The 13760-nt window shown below is 36.3% G+C and overlaps 2 protein-coding genes across 3 annotated transcripts in view; one reads left to right on the top strand and one right to left on the bottom strand.

Moving 5' to 3' along the window:
• Nucleotides 1-9743, bottom strand: part of LOC128247318 (GPALPP motifs-containing protein 1-like) — a 46926-nt gene extending 37183 nt beyond the window's left edge. The window contains exons 1-3 of the mRNA XM_052966321.2: nucleotides 9548-9743; nucleotides 7945-8046; nucleotides 6975-7034 (exon numbers count right to left, since the gene is read on the bottom strand). Of these exons, the coding sequence (XP_052822281.1) occupies nucleotides 6975-7034; nucleotides 7945-8046; nucleotides 9548-9685 (300 nt within the window). The 5' untranslated portion in view covers nucleotides 9686-9743. The remainder of the gene's footprint in view (nucleotides 1-6974; nucleotides 7035-7944; nucleotides 8047-9547) is intronic.
• The window catches only part of LOC106871622 (protein scribble homolog), a 772291-nt gene that overhangs the window by 137789 nt on the left and 620742 nt on the right, over nucleotides 1-13760 (top strand). The gene's annotated exons all lie outside the window — the stretch shown is intronic.

Raw genomic sequence — 13760 nt, 5'->3', positions numbered from 1 at the left:
AGATGATACAAAAGTCTCACAAGTAATACAGAACCCTGAAGACACTATGCACCTGCAATGTGAGCTGGATGAAATATACAAGTGGGCTGAAAAGAATAACATGCAGTTTAATGCTGAAAAGTTTCAAGCCTTGTGCTATCAGTATGCAAAACTAAATGCAGTACCCATTAAATACACTGGACCTGCAGGGACTGCAATCCCAGAAGCAGAGACAGTGCGAGACCTGGGCATTTACATGAGTAATAATGCATCATTTCATGTTCATGTTGCTAAATTGTCAATGAAATGCAGGTGACTGACCGGATGGATTCTAAGGACTTTTAGAACAAGAGATCAGGAAACCATGATGGTGCTCTGGAGGACACTTGTTCTAAGCCACTTTGACTATTGCTCTCAGCTATGGTCACCAACCAGTGTCAAATTAATCTCAGAACTTGAAGCAATCCAATGAAGTTACACGAAGAAGATAGCCTCTATGCAGCATATAAGCTATTGGGAAAGACTCAAGAAATTAAGACTCTTTACCTTAGAGCGTAGATGAGAAAGATATGCCATAATATACATCTGGAAGATCCTCGAAGGAATTGTCCCAAACTTTGGCATCGAAAGTTACACAAATAAAAGAACTGGTCGCCATTGCATAGTGCCAAGGACTCCAAATTAGCCATCAAGATGTAGGACAAGATACTGCAATAGCCTGGGCTTCAGAGGTCCACAGCTCTTCAATATCCCCCCGAAGGACCTGAGAGACCTGAATGCGGTGGATGTAGGTGTCTTCAAGATGAGGCTGGACCTCTTCCTATCAGGTGTCCCAAATGAACCAACTTCACGGCAGGAGGTGCAGATGAGAGCAGTTGCATCAAACTCTCTTATGCACCAAATGTCAATTACTGAAGTGAAATTCGTGAAGTAAAATTGTGTAGCAACACCAAATGGCTGTGCCCCAGCATGGCCACAGCTCATGAGCTGAAACTAGATAAAATGAAAAAAATGAAAAAAATATATATATATATATATATATATATAAAAATTTAAATGAGAGTTTTGACACTAATATCCATTATTATTGAAGTTTATTACCTATGTCAACATTTCTGTATAAGGTTATATTTAACTGTCAATTCCAGATAAATAAGTAAATTACCTTACACATCCTCAGAGTAAAATGTAAAAAGTAAACACCAAAAATATAATCTCTAAGTCTTGTTCATATTCAAATTCCTCCTTAACCCTTTTGTTACTATATTTCTGACCAAAATACACCCCTCATGAGTTTCAATTAAATTCTAAAATAATCATGAATTTAGATTAGTCTCATTAAACACCTGTAACTTTTTTATTTATCAACATATTAATGTGATATTTGGAACATAATTGAAGAAAGGGTTCTTAATCAATTCTATTGCATAACTTTTGTCTCAAAGTTCTCCACGTACTGGGGTACTGCTAGTGTCTCTCACATGTAAATATTGGTTCAGCTTCAGGAATCGTACTTGCGTCATAATACTGGAAACATATTCATCGCCAAAAGGTTCCTGATTGCTCCAGTAATTTGTTATTCTGGGTAACTGTCTAATACCCATAATAATATTTATGGCAAAAAATGCCTGCATTTCATCTACGGTTGCAGGAAACCACAAGCTATCTTTTTTTAAAGGCTTGTTTACATTCTGCGTAACGGTTTGTTTCCGCAGTAATCATTTCAAACAAGCATGCTGGAAAAAATAAGAAAAAGAAGTCTAAAGGTTTCGCTTCCTGAGAAAGACAATGGGTAGACCCTGTCTCCTCAGAAAAATTGTTAATGAAAATATTTTTTAAATCTTTACTAGATTCTGGTGTAAAATCATCCTCGCTGTCGCTGCTTTCAGTTTCGGATACAGAAATATCCGATTCATTATTTTCTTCGATATCTCCATATCTTCTGTTGAAAAACCTTTAAATTTGGAATCACTGCTTGATAGCATGAAATTCCTCTCCATCTTCAAAGTTGAAAAAAATTAACGCCGCAAAAAATGTGGAAAAAAAATCTTCCAAAATTCACTGAGTTCAAATATCACGCCAAACAATGTTGGATACAATAACTCAACTGTTTGCAAAGTGAAATCACATGTTTTAATGACTGTACTAACGAGATTTGGGTCCAAATATACATTTAAATAACAATGGCTACTCTCGGCCGGCTACGTCTTATGAGCCAAAAAATTTTTCGGCCAGCTACGGCTGGGTTAGTAACGAAAGGGTTCAATAAATTCCTCCTTAAATAAAGGTCCGTCTAAGGGAGAAAACCCTCATAATATTATTAATTATAAACATTCAAGTATTACAAATTATTGATTCCTGGTAATAAATTCTAAACCGATGGAAATCTATATTATATTATCTCTAGAAACTTTAGCAAATATACAAATACAATTTTAATATTATTGTTATTGGTAAATTATACATTAATATACCCTGCCTTTAAACCTAATATTATACTATAATACCCGATCATACTGAAATTTATAATTTATTTAAACCAGTAAAATGTATGTCTAAGATAATGGCCACATCTGTAAGCATTGTATGTTAGTTTATTTATTAACTTACCCTTAGAGAATAATATAAAATATAATTCTAGATTACACAGTGAGCAATATCTCTTACCTTTGTCATAAGGGAAAGATTTCCCAATAATTGACCATTCTAACGAATATTGCTTTTTTTGTTCCTTCAGTTCCCAAATGAATTTACTAAGACTAGTACTCCCTATTCTTCCACAGATTTGTCCCAAAGAACACCCCACGTATAGGCTAACATCTGTCTGAGTCTTTACCTTACATTGATAAACTACATTCCTCATTCTCACATTTGGGCCTTCAAGCTTCAATCTTCTGGGGTTAACCTCTGTTACTGTAATCATAGTATGATTATTATTATTATTATCATTATCATTATCATTATTATTATTTATATCAGGAAATGCCATTATGAAAGACTGCTGAATGTAGAGAATGAGTGGGAGGAGGAGAGTCTGCCAAATGTTGACCCAACTGAAGAAGTAGCTACCCGAATCAACTGTTCCAGGATATGAAGACGGGAAAAGCCCCCAGCCCATCAGGAATCTCTGCTGAGATGCTTAAAATATCTGGCAGTGTAGTTTATGGTCTAGTCACCCATACTGTAAATCAAGTGGTTCACAAAGGAGTCATACCCAATGACTGATGGAGCATCACCATAGTTCACCAAGGACTGGTGCTCAGCCCCCTCTTGTTCATCATAGTTCTCCAGGCAATAACAGAAGAATTCAAGACAGGCTGCCTCTATGTTGATGACCTTGCTCTTATAGTTGAATCACTACTTGAACTAGAGTAGAAGTTCCAGGTATGGAAGCAAGGTCTAGAATCAAAGGGCCTTAGAATTAACCTAGCAAAAACCAAAGTCTTAGTAAGTAGGAAGGCAGACAAATCACAAATCCCTTCAGAGAGATGGCCCTGCTCAATCTGTAGAAAAGGTGTAGGTAGAAACTCCATAAGATGTACCCTGACATGATATATAACTATTGTATTTTAATTAAAACCATATGATGCCTATTAAGCTCAACTTTTCTCTTCAGAGAGAAGTTAGGCATAAGAGGCATCAGATGTAGTGTGCAAGAGAGACAACTGTGCTGGTATGGGCATATGAAACATATAGACAATGATAGCTGTGTAAAGAAGTGCTGATCTCTAACTCTGGAGGTAATCTGTGGTAGAGGTAGACTCAGGAAGACATGAGATGAGGTGACGAAGCATGATCTTCGAATGTTGAGCCTCACAGAGGCAATGATTAGTGACCTTTGGCAATATGTTGTACTTGAGAAGACCCGTCAAACCAAGTGAAACCAGTGGCACATAAAAGCATCCATTACACTCTTGGAGTGGTTGGTGTTAGGAAGGGCATCCAACTGTAGAAACCATACCAAATCAGACTGGGTTCTGGTGCAGTCCCTCAGCTTACCAGCCCTGGTCAAACTAACCAACCCATGCCAGCATGAACAACAGATGTTAAATGATGATAATAATAAGAAAGTTCATATCCAGAACTTTTAAATGATATATAAATTTTCATGGAAAATGTTTATTTTGACATGAAAATAATGAAGCAAAAAGTGTGTTTTGCATGTTCAAACTGTGCTTGTCTCTTTTGTATGGTGTCCTATATTGATACTTACTTTAAGACCATTTGATTCCAGGTTCTGTTTTCACACCTGGAATTTCTTTACTAATCCTGTAACAGATTCTGGAGGACAATGATAAATATGAGAGAGCTGATGACCGACCTTTGGTGAACACATACCTGTACACTAATTTCATCACTGTACTCATGGTCAACTCTTACCTTATGAACAGCACCCCTGTACATTGCCTGTACTGCTTTCACAAGCAATTTGTCTATCCCTAGTTTCCTTAGAGACCACCATATCACAGAGAGGTTTTCTTGATCAAGAAGGGTTTCTCTTGAGCAACAAATGTCAACGGCATGTTCTTAGCTAAATACTTCTCTTGCAGTTGTCTGACTATGAAAATAGCATCCATGGTGCTTCTCCTTGGGACAAAGCTGAACTGCATTTCATCTAGCCTAATTTTGTTTTTCATTAATTAGGCAGTAACTCTCTCCACAACTTTCATCTCCTGGTTCAGCAATTTGATGCTGCCATAATTACTCAAATATATGTATGTGTGTGTGTTTGTCCTTACCATTGTATGACAGCTGGTGTTGGTTTGTGTATGTACCTGTAACTTAGCAGTTTGGTGAAAGAGATTGATAGAATAAATACCAGATTAAAAAAATAAGTACTAGGGTTGATTTGTTTGACTAAACCCTTCAAACCAATGCCCCAGCATAGCCAGTCCAATGACTAGAACAAGTAAAAGGTATTAATGAATGATAGCTTTGAATAGTGAAGATTTTTCTGACAATATTAAGTGAAGATTCAGTTTGAGGCAAAGTGGTGGGGGCTGTCATTGGCAGATATGAGGGGGTGAAAGGGAAAATGAAAGTTCAGTAGAAAATAAAGAGGTAAGAGATAATACTGAGAATATGGGTGACAAATGGAAGTGGTTTCAAGGAGAGTGATTAGTAGCACAAAAGGTGGGTGGAGAAAATATGTGCAGTTCTGCTCTTATAAAATTACATCAGCTGAATGAATAGTGGTATAGTCAGAAGAGTGATGGAGGGATGGGTGGTAGAAAATGTGGAAGTTAACACGAACAGATTGGGTGCAGTGGAATAGGCATAAATGTCTTCTTGAGAACAGTGAATCGCCAATAATCTTAGTCTTTTGTTATCACTTCCATAAGGTTCAATGTCCTGAGGTTATTCTTCACTACTTTGTCTCACATCCTCTTGGGTCTCCTTCTCCCATAGGTTCCATTCACATTTAGTGACCAAGACTTCTTTATACAGCTGTTCTCATCCACCTGTATCACATGACCATACCAGCATGATCTCTTTTATACACTACATCTGATGCTTTTTATACCAAATTTTTCTTACAATACATATGTGCTGGGTCATACATGCAAACTGATATAGCACATCTAGTGGAGCACACTAATTTCATTTCTTTCTGACCTTCACGTGTTCTCTGCATTCATGGTACACATATCACTACCATCTAGCACTATTGTTAGTACACAAGCATTATGCAAGTTGCCTTTCACTGAAAGAGAGACCTTTTGTTACCAATAGAGCAATAGCTCTCTGAACTTTTTCCAGCTAGTTCTTATTCTAGCAACTATATTTTAAGAGCATCCACCCCAACTGTTAATTAGGTCACTTGGGTAAAAGAAACTATCTACTATCTCTAAGCATCCTCCTGCACATTAGAGAAGATCTGTTTCCTGTATGTTCTTATTGCTTATTGTTCCTGCATATCTGTCACACACAACATCTACTTTCTCTTAACCTTCTTGTTATTTCACAGAACCTCTTATGTGTTTACAGTTTGCACAGTGTACACCATACAAAATCTTTACATACACTTTTTTTATATATCAAGCAGGGCCATTTTCCCGAAGAGATCAGCAGCCTGTCAGTTTCCCTGCTTACCAAATTTTGGTCTTGCTAAATTAACTCTAAGGTTCTTTAATTCCTGGTTTTACTTCCATGTCTGGGATTTCTTTTCTAATTCTGCTACAGACTCAACCAGAAGAACAAGTTCATCAGCACAGAGTAGTTTCCATAGGCAACCAGTCATAAAAGCCACTATTATGACCTTGAGGATGACGATAAATACCAAAGGACTGAGAACTTATCCCTGGTGAACTCCTACCAGCACACTAAATTTGTTGTATTCATTGCTAACTCTTACTTTATTGACAGCAGACCTGTACACAGTTTGGATGGCTCTTACAAGCCATTTAATCTATCTCTAGGTTCTACAGCATCTATTAGATCAGGGAGCAAGGTAGCCTGTCAAAGTCTTTCTTCGGGTCAATAAATGCCAAGTACAGCAGTTTACTTTTGGATCCTGCAATAGTCTTGGAAGAAAGAGAGCATCAGAAGTGCTGGTACAAAACTGAACTGTATATCATCTAGGCTAACTCTCTTCCTAATTAATTGAGCTGTAACTCTTTCTGTAACTTCCATGGCCTGGTCCAGTAATTTGATACTCCTGTAATTACTTTTGTCTAAGGAATCACCTTTAACCTTGCAACAGTTGACTGTAATGCTGTTACACCAGTTGTTGGGCATGATGTTTTCCTGTACAACTTAACTACACAGATGACAAGGTCATCTCCTATTCCACCTGATATTTTAAGCATCTTAGTGGTTATGAAATAAAACTAAATCAAAATACATTCCAAGGACATTGTGGTCTTTGTTACATTAAAAATCAATCTTAAACCTGTACTAACATACCAATGTTATTTATTGAGTTTACTGTTACTAGTTCATTGCCTAACCTCACAATTGCAGTACATTGACAAAGTTAGACTTGAGTACTTTACCTTGGCACTTTTCCTTTGTTTTGTATGCATGTTGAGAAGAGATTCAGATCTTCTGTTTTTCTAAAGTGGAAATGGATGAAAAAAGGAAAAAACATTGCAAATATTACGGTTAACTAATGACAGTTTTGAATAGAGAAATATTTTTCTTACAATATTAGGTGAGGATTCAATTTTTGATGGAAGTTTGAACAGCATTAACTGTAAACATTGCTTTAAAACTACATATATCAAAGGTTAATTTAGCTGTATTTGTACGAACTTAACATGCCACAACTTATTTTTCAATTTAAACATTACTCAGTGTTAGTTATACAATATACACTGATACCCAATACACTCTGAACATAGTTGGTAAACTGAAACTAGTAGTGACATCTGTGAACAAGACTTTGCTAAATAGCCAGCTGGTCTTCTGTGAATGTAATATAGGATAGAGTAGTACTCTAATGTGGGTTACATTTAAGTTTTGTAATGAATAAGCAACCAATTAGGGCAAAAATAGTTTCTTGCCCTGAAGAGGAAGCTTAATGTTTAGGATGGAGTTTTAGCAATATTACACAAGTGAGGTCACCACAAGGAATCTTCAAAAGAGAGAGGCATTTGCTGTAACTCTGAGGGCTTCATTATGTGTGTCATACATATTTCTTAATTTGTGAAGTGTATCTTGATGCCGTTGTTTATATATCAAAGGCAAATCTGCTTGTCCGCTTGTCAGATTCTTTTACCTGACTGGAAATTCTAAATAAGTGGATCGACTAAATCTGCATCACAAACTCAGCTACTAAGAATTTATACCAACTTACATCAGTCACACAGATGTTCTTTTGATAGTTTATAAAAAAATATTTTTCAGTGTGCAAAGATTATATTAAAGAATAAAGGCAACAGAAACAATAAAGTTAAACAACAAGATCAATAATACACGCTAAAACAATTACATCTCAAGAAAAAATAATAGTAACACTTTTACATTGTATTCATCAACAATTTTCGAGCACCGTTGATCTCTTTCACTTATGAACTGGTCAGTTTCTGTGGAACTTCTCTTCCCACCATGTTTTTCATGACCTTCCTGGAAATTATACATAAAATATCAATAAAAACTATGAAGTACTAGACCAGACACTATAAAGCATTGTGTCCAGCTTTCTTTTGAATATACCAAATGTTTTATACATGCCTGGCCAAATACATTTCAAAATATTGTTGGTTTAATTAATTATTATTATCATCATCAATAATAATAATAATAATAATATGATAGGGTAGAACAGTATTTACATTGGAAAACATGTAAAAACTACAAAATAGGCATTTCTGCTTACTGGTATGAACATGATCCTGAAGGTAAAAATGTCACTATCCTCTGGGATTTTCTAGTCAACACCAACAGAGCGATCCAGGCTAATTGATCAGATATAATTATAAAAGACAGGGAAGAAAATAATTGTAGACTAATAGATGTGAGTGTTCTCATTGATAAAAATATATCTGTAAATAAAAAAAATGTGGCATCTTAAAGCAAGAACTGTTCCTGTTATTATAGGTGTCCTAGGTATGATAAAAAAGGGATGTCAGAAACATCTAGACAACATCCCATGTCTGAGAGAAATCCAAAAGATTGTGCTAAGTACTGCCCACATCCTTAAAAAACCCGATCAATTTAAATATCTGTGTTGCATTACATGAAGATATTTCGCTACTGCTCCTGCCAGTTCCCCTCCCTAAGCTTTCAGTCAAACTGTAACATTGCTTATTTTTCACTCACCCTAGGGCACTGGGTGTGTCTTGGCAAGTGATTGTAACAAACATGCAGATTAAAAGTAAATAACAACAATAATAATAATTGTAGTAAAATATTTTTAATTGTAATGCTTCTAGAGAGATATCTTTTGAGAAATTTCTATATCAAAACATTTTAAGGAAAATCAGGCATAAGTCTGTGAGGAGTTGATTTATCTTTTTTGCTGCAGAATTTTGAGCATTGTATGGAGCAACTGAGAACGATATTGATGAGATTTGTAACATTTGGTATGGATGACTCCATTTGGGTTGTTTCCACATTTGGAATAACTCTAGTTAGATTGTATGAGTGCAGTTGGCTTCTACAGCAAAAGCAACTGAATTCTGTAACAAGTGCGGCTGCATTCTACAAGCACAGGCTGGCTCCTGCAACAATAGATGGATTTGAAAATGATACCATGCCCAATAAGCCTGAGTTTGGAAGCAAGACTATACAAGAAGTCAAATGCATTATAAAAAGAAAACAGATATATATACCATTCCTGTGGTTGAAACATGGCAAATTTGAGATATTTGTCATCAACCAGATAGTCATATGAGCAGTACAATTTAATGAGGTTAGTAGGTCAACAAAGGAAGTTAAACTAAGCAGCGAAATAAGGTGATTCAATTAGTACAAAGCCTAACTAGAGCTAAACGAAATATATAGTCAGATTTTATTGTAAAAAATATTGCACAACTGAATCCAAAGGCTGAAAATAATAATTAAAGCTGAATGAATTAACTGTATTATAAGTATTTTGCTTAATATAATGAAAATAGTGAAATACCTTTTGCTTCTTGGCTTGGTCAATAGGAGTATCAGTCCACAGAGATCTGTCCTTAGACTCGCATATACTTTTTGATTGCCTAAATGTTCTTGCAACAAGGCCAAGACCAGGGCCTATCTCTGGAGGCAGCTCCACCATCCATGTTTCCCGGCTTAAAACTTCATCATCTACCTAAAAGTGACAGGATGGATATATATTATACATGTATATATAAATTCCATTCTCTTTGTTAATATGTGTGTACACAACAGTTATTTGAATAAATCCTTTTCAATATTAAATGTTATATTACTCAATGGATTTTTAAAAATGGTTAACTAGAAAGTAGAGAAGCATTTTACATTAATCACATAATTTCAGTATTGGGTTTCTAAGTTACAGGTAATTGTTTGTCTTAAAACATTTTGATACATCTTCTCATGGAAATTTATAATCTATGTATATGTTTCATGACTTGAACTTTCATGAATGCAAACTCTACTTTCAAACATCTGATGAGATAGATACGTCCTAAGCACCCGTCTTTAAGTCTTGTGGAGCTGAGTCAAATTATTATTAAATACATTTCACTCCAACCAAGTGTATTCAGTACTACTTTCTTTTGTTTACTCACTTCTACACACATACACACGTATATGAAATTTCTACTGAAGGTAATGTAAAAGCGAGAGTAACATTTTTTATTAACTGACAAAGGTCATTTTAAACTGCACATGTACTCTTCCTTTATTCAAAAAAGTACTACTTGATATATTCCATATCACAAGCAATGTATGTGAGCCACTGTTGAACGCAAGTCTCAGATCCACAGTTAAATTGTGCAACGATAAAAAAAGTTATGCTTCCTTTTGTATTACTTTCAGGTTGTGGGGTGGGGCAGTTCATTTTCTATTGCATGGTACCTTCAGCAAATGTCTTCTACTTTAGACACAAGTTGAAAAAAAGACTTGTGAGAGGATATGGAAAATGAAAACTGAAAAAAGCCCACCATGTGTGTGTGTGTGCGCGCACGCGCATGACTATTTGAGTCTTCTTGACTTGACATCATGTAATAGTTATTGATGAGCAGCACTGTCCTTTGCTTTCAGACTTCTGTGAAAAATGTCTGTCTAGCCATAGGGAAACAATTCCTCATTTGGAAACAGTTAAGGGTTGGTGACAGGAAGGGCATCTGACTAGAAAATAAGCCTCAATAAATTTCTATCTAACCTATGCAAGCATAGTAAAGTAAACATTAAAATGATGAGGATGAAGATGACTTTGATGATACACACACACACATATATAATGAACATCTTTTAATCAAAAATCAATGAGACCAGAAATCTAAAGAGGACTCAATACAGGTTAAAGATAATTGCAAAACAAATAGTTGTATTTTTAGCAAAGAAACTCCACTTTCATTAACACAATAGGTCTTCTGAAACTGAATTCTTTGAATCTGTAAACACAGTTGAAGTATTTCAGAATACTTGTTTGTGACCCAAATATTTTGGAATAAATTCGATTAATAATATTTAAAATAATTTCGCCACAAAATTAGTCATAGCACAATAAAAGGCAGATAGAATAATTGAACTATGTCACTTCAAGTTATGTGAACACATACATACCTAGAAAATATACATACACACTTACTAGTATAATAAATATATAATTAAATGACTAATTGAAATAATATGCAGAATATAGATACCTAATTAAATCAACGATAAAAAATTATAGTAAATTCAATATGCATAAAAAATGTAACTCATCAGTGATCTATTTGCAAACCTGTCATTAAACGTGCAAACACTTAACAAATATATATGTATATGCTTGGACATAAAAATCTTACATACTTTAAGATACACATGTATGTATAATAATTTAAACTGTTATAAATGAAATTTGTTCCAAAATGTTTGAAACACTGAAAAATATTTTATAAATACTTAAATATATTTAAAAATTCAAAGCAAACAGTTTCAAAAGAGCTATTGAATTAGAGAAAGCAGAGTTTCTTTGCACCATTAAATCTGTAAAATATTAACTGTATACAAATACACATACACACACATAGTGTGAGAGGATAACAAGAAGCAGGCCGTATTTCATTTATTTCATATCTATTATGATTGTTTCAGTAATTGATAATTAAGATTGATGAATGATCAGAAATTATGAATTATAACTTACAAAATATATTTAACTCCTTACCCAGCAAAGATGAGTTAACTTGTCTTCTAGAATATCAATTGATCAAGACACAGCTGATATGACTCCTATGGATTTTTTTAGTGTTTTTTGTGACAACAGAACTATTGATTGAGTTATGGACGAAACTAACCGTTTTGCTGAACTGGAAAAAGAGATTATATGTGGCACCCTGTAACAAAGGCAGAAATTTGTGTGTTTTTTCACCTTGGAAATGCTTGGGAGTATAGTGAAAATGCCAGATCAAGAAATGAACTGGTTGAAAGATGAACTACTTGAAAGACCAATTTTTCAGAAGCTGATCAGTTTGAAACACCATAATAAGATAAAACAGTGTCTTCATTTTGTGAATAATGAAACTTTTGAAGCAGAAACACATCCCAACCTAAAACTGTATAAAGTTTATGATGTGCTTATGATGTTTAGTGAGAACTTTATGAAGTTCTATTTATACCATTCAATATTTACTGTGTCTATGCAACAGAAATCCCCAAAACTATCTCTCTATTCTCCCTCGTGCTGGCATAACACCCCTCTGCTTTACTCTGTCTCTTTCGATATCTGCTTTTATCAGTCTCTCTCGATCCCCCTCACTCTCAATCTCTCTTCTCCTCCCTCTTTGCATTGACCCCTCGCTTCGTCTGCCAGGCCTATAAAACTAGCGCGTGTGACCGAAATACTTCTGCAGCAATGGACTTGGTGCACCCACCCTCCCACTCCCACCACCAGTACCGGAAGTCCCTATCTTCTACACCAGTACCGGAAGTTCTTAACTGTCTCCCATGAATACTTCTAAAGACTCCACGCCATTCCCCCCACCCCCACTTAGGGTTTATCTCCTATGTAAGAAAGCGATCATTTGGTGCAAAATACGATAGTGTAGTAGATGCTGGCTGAAATGAATGCTACTGATTGTTTATGAATTCTGCAAAATGTGAGCTTTCTTTTCAGGTACATGACGCTGCTGCTTCCCGCCCCAGGGTCTCACGGGGCCATACCTCCCACACCCTCAGGGTTGGCACTCTCAACGTCGGCACTCTGAAAGGTAGGTCTGGTGAGATTGTTGAGATGATTGAACAGATGTGTCAATATCTGCTGCCTCCAAGAAGTAAGGTGGAGAGGTGGTTCCGCTAGGTTCCTCACAGGCAAAGAACACAGATACAAGATTTTCTGGGCAGGGAACACAGGCAAGGTTGGGGGCGTGGGTATACTTCTTGTAGAGAAATGGGTGGATAAGGTAATCGAGGTAGATAGAGTTTGCGATAGAATACTTAAGATTAGATTAGTCCTTCACCATGGGTTAGCAACCATTATCTTGGCCTATGCCCCTCAGCCCGGGCTACCCGACGGACAGAAAGACCAATTTTATGACTCCCTCCTGCAGACTACCTCGTCGACGAATGACAGGGACCTTCTCTTTGTGGCTGGTGACTTCAATGGTCATGTTGGACAACATTCAGGGGGTTTCTATGGCATACATGGAGGCTATAGTTTTGGTTCCCGCAACGAGGAGGGAACCAGGCTGCTGGAGTTCTGTGATGCAAATGACCTTATGGTCTGCAATACTAACTTCAGGAAGCCTGCCAGTCACCTAGTCACCTACCGTTCTGGCAGACACACTAGCCAAATTGACTACATCCTCACCAGGAAAAGGGAAAGATGGCTGCTTATAAATGCCAAAACCTTCCCAGGCGAAGAATATACCCCACAACATAGATTAGTAGTTAGTGACTTCAGGATCAGGGCTAAGTGGTTGCCCAGAAGACGACCAGCTTGGAGGAGAAGGGTCTGGAAGCTCAAAGATCCTGCAAATGGACAGAGATTTAGAGACTTATTACTCGAAGTCTTTGACGAAATAGAGGGGGATGTAGGTTCACACAATGTAGAAGACAACTGGACGTTTCTACGGGACAACCTGCTGAGGGCCACTCACCAGATCTGTGGGTGGTGCAAAGTCCCCTCTTGACCGAAAATAACATGGTGGTGGAACAATATTGTTAACAAGGCAATTATG

Source organism: Octopus bimaculoides, chromosome 3 (assembly GCF_046866305.1).
Source record: "Octopus bimaculoides isolate indiv1 chromosome 3, ASM4686630v1, whole genome shotgun sequence".
NCBI classification, from domain to species: domain Eukaryota; kingdom Metazoa; phylum Mollusca; class Cephalopoda; order Octopoda; family Octopodidae; genus Octopus; species Octopus bimaculoides.
The sequence above is the reverse complement of the archived record's forward strand: the minus strand, read 5'-3'. Positions and strand labels throughout refer to the sequence as shown.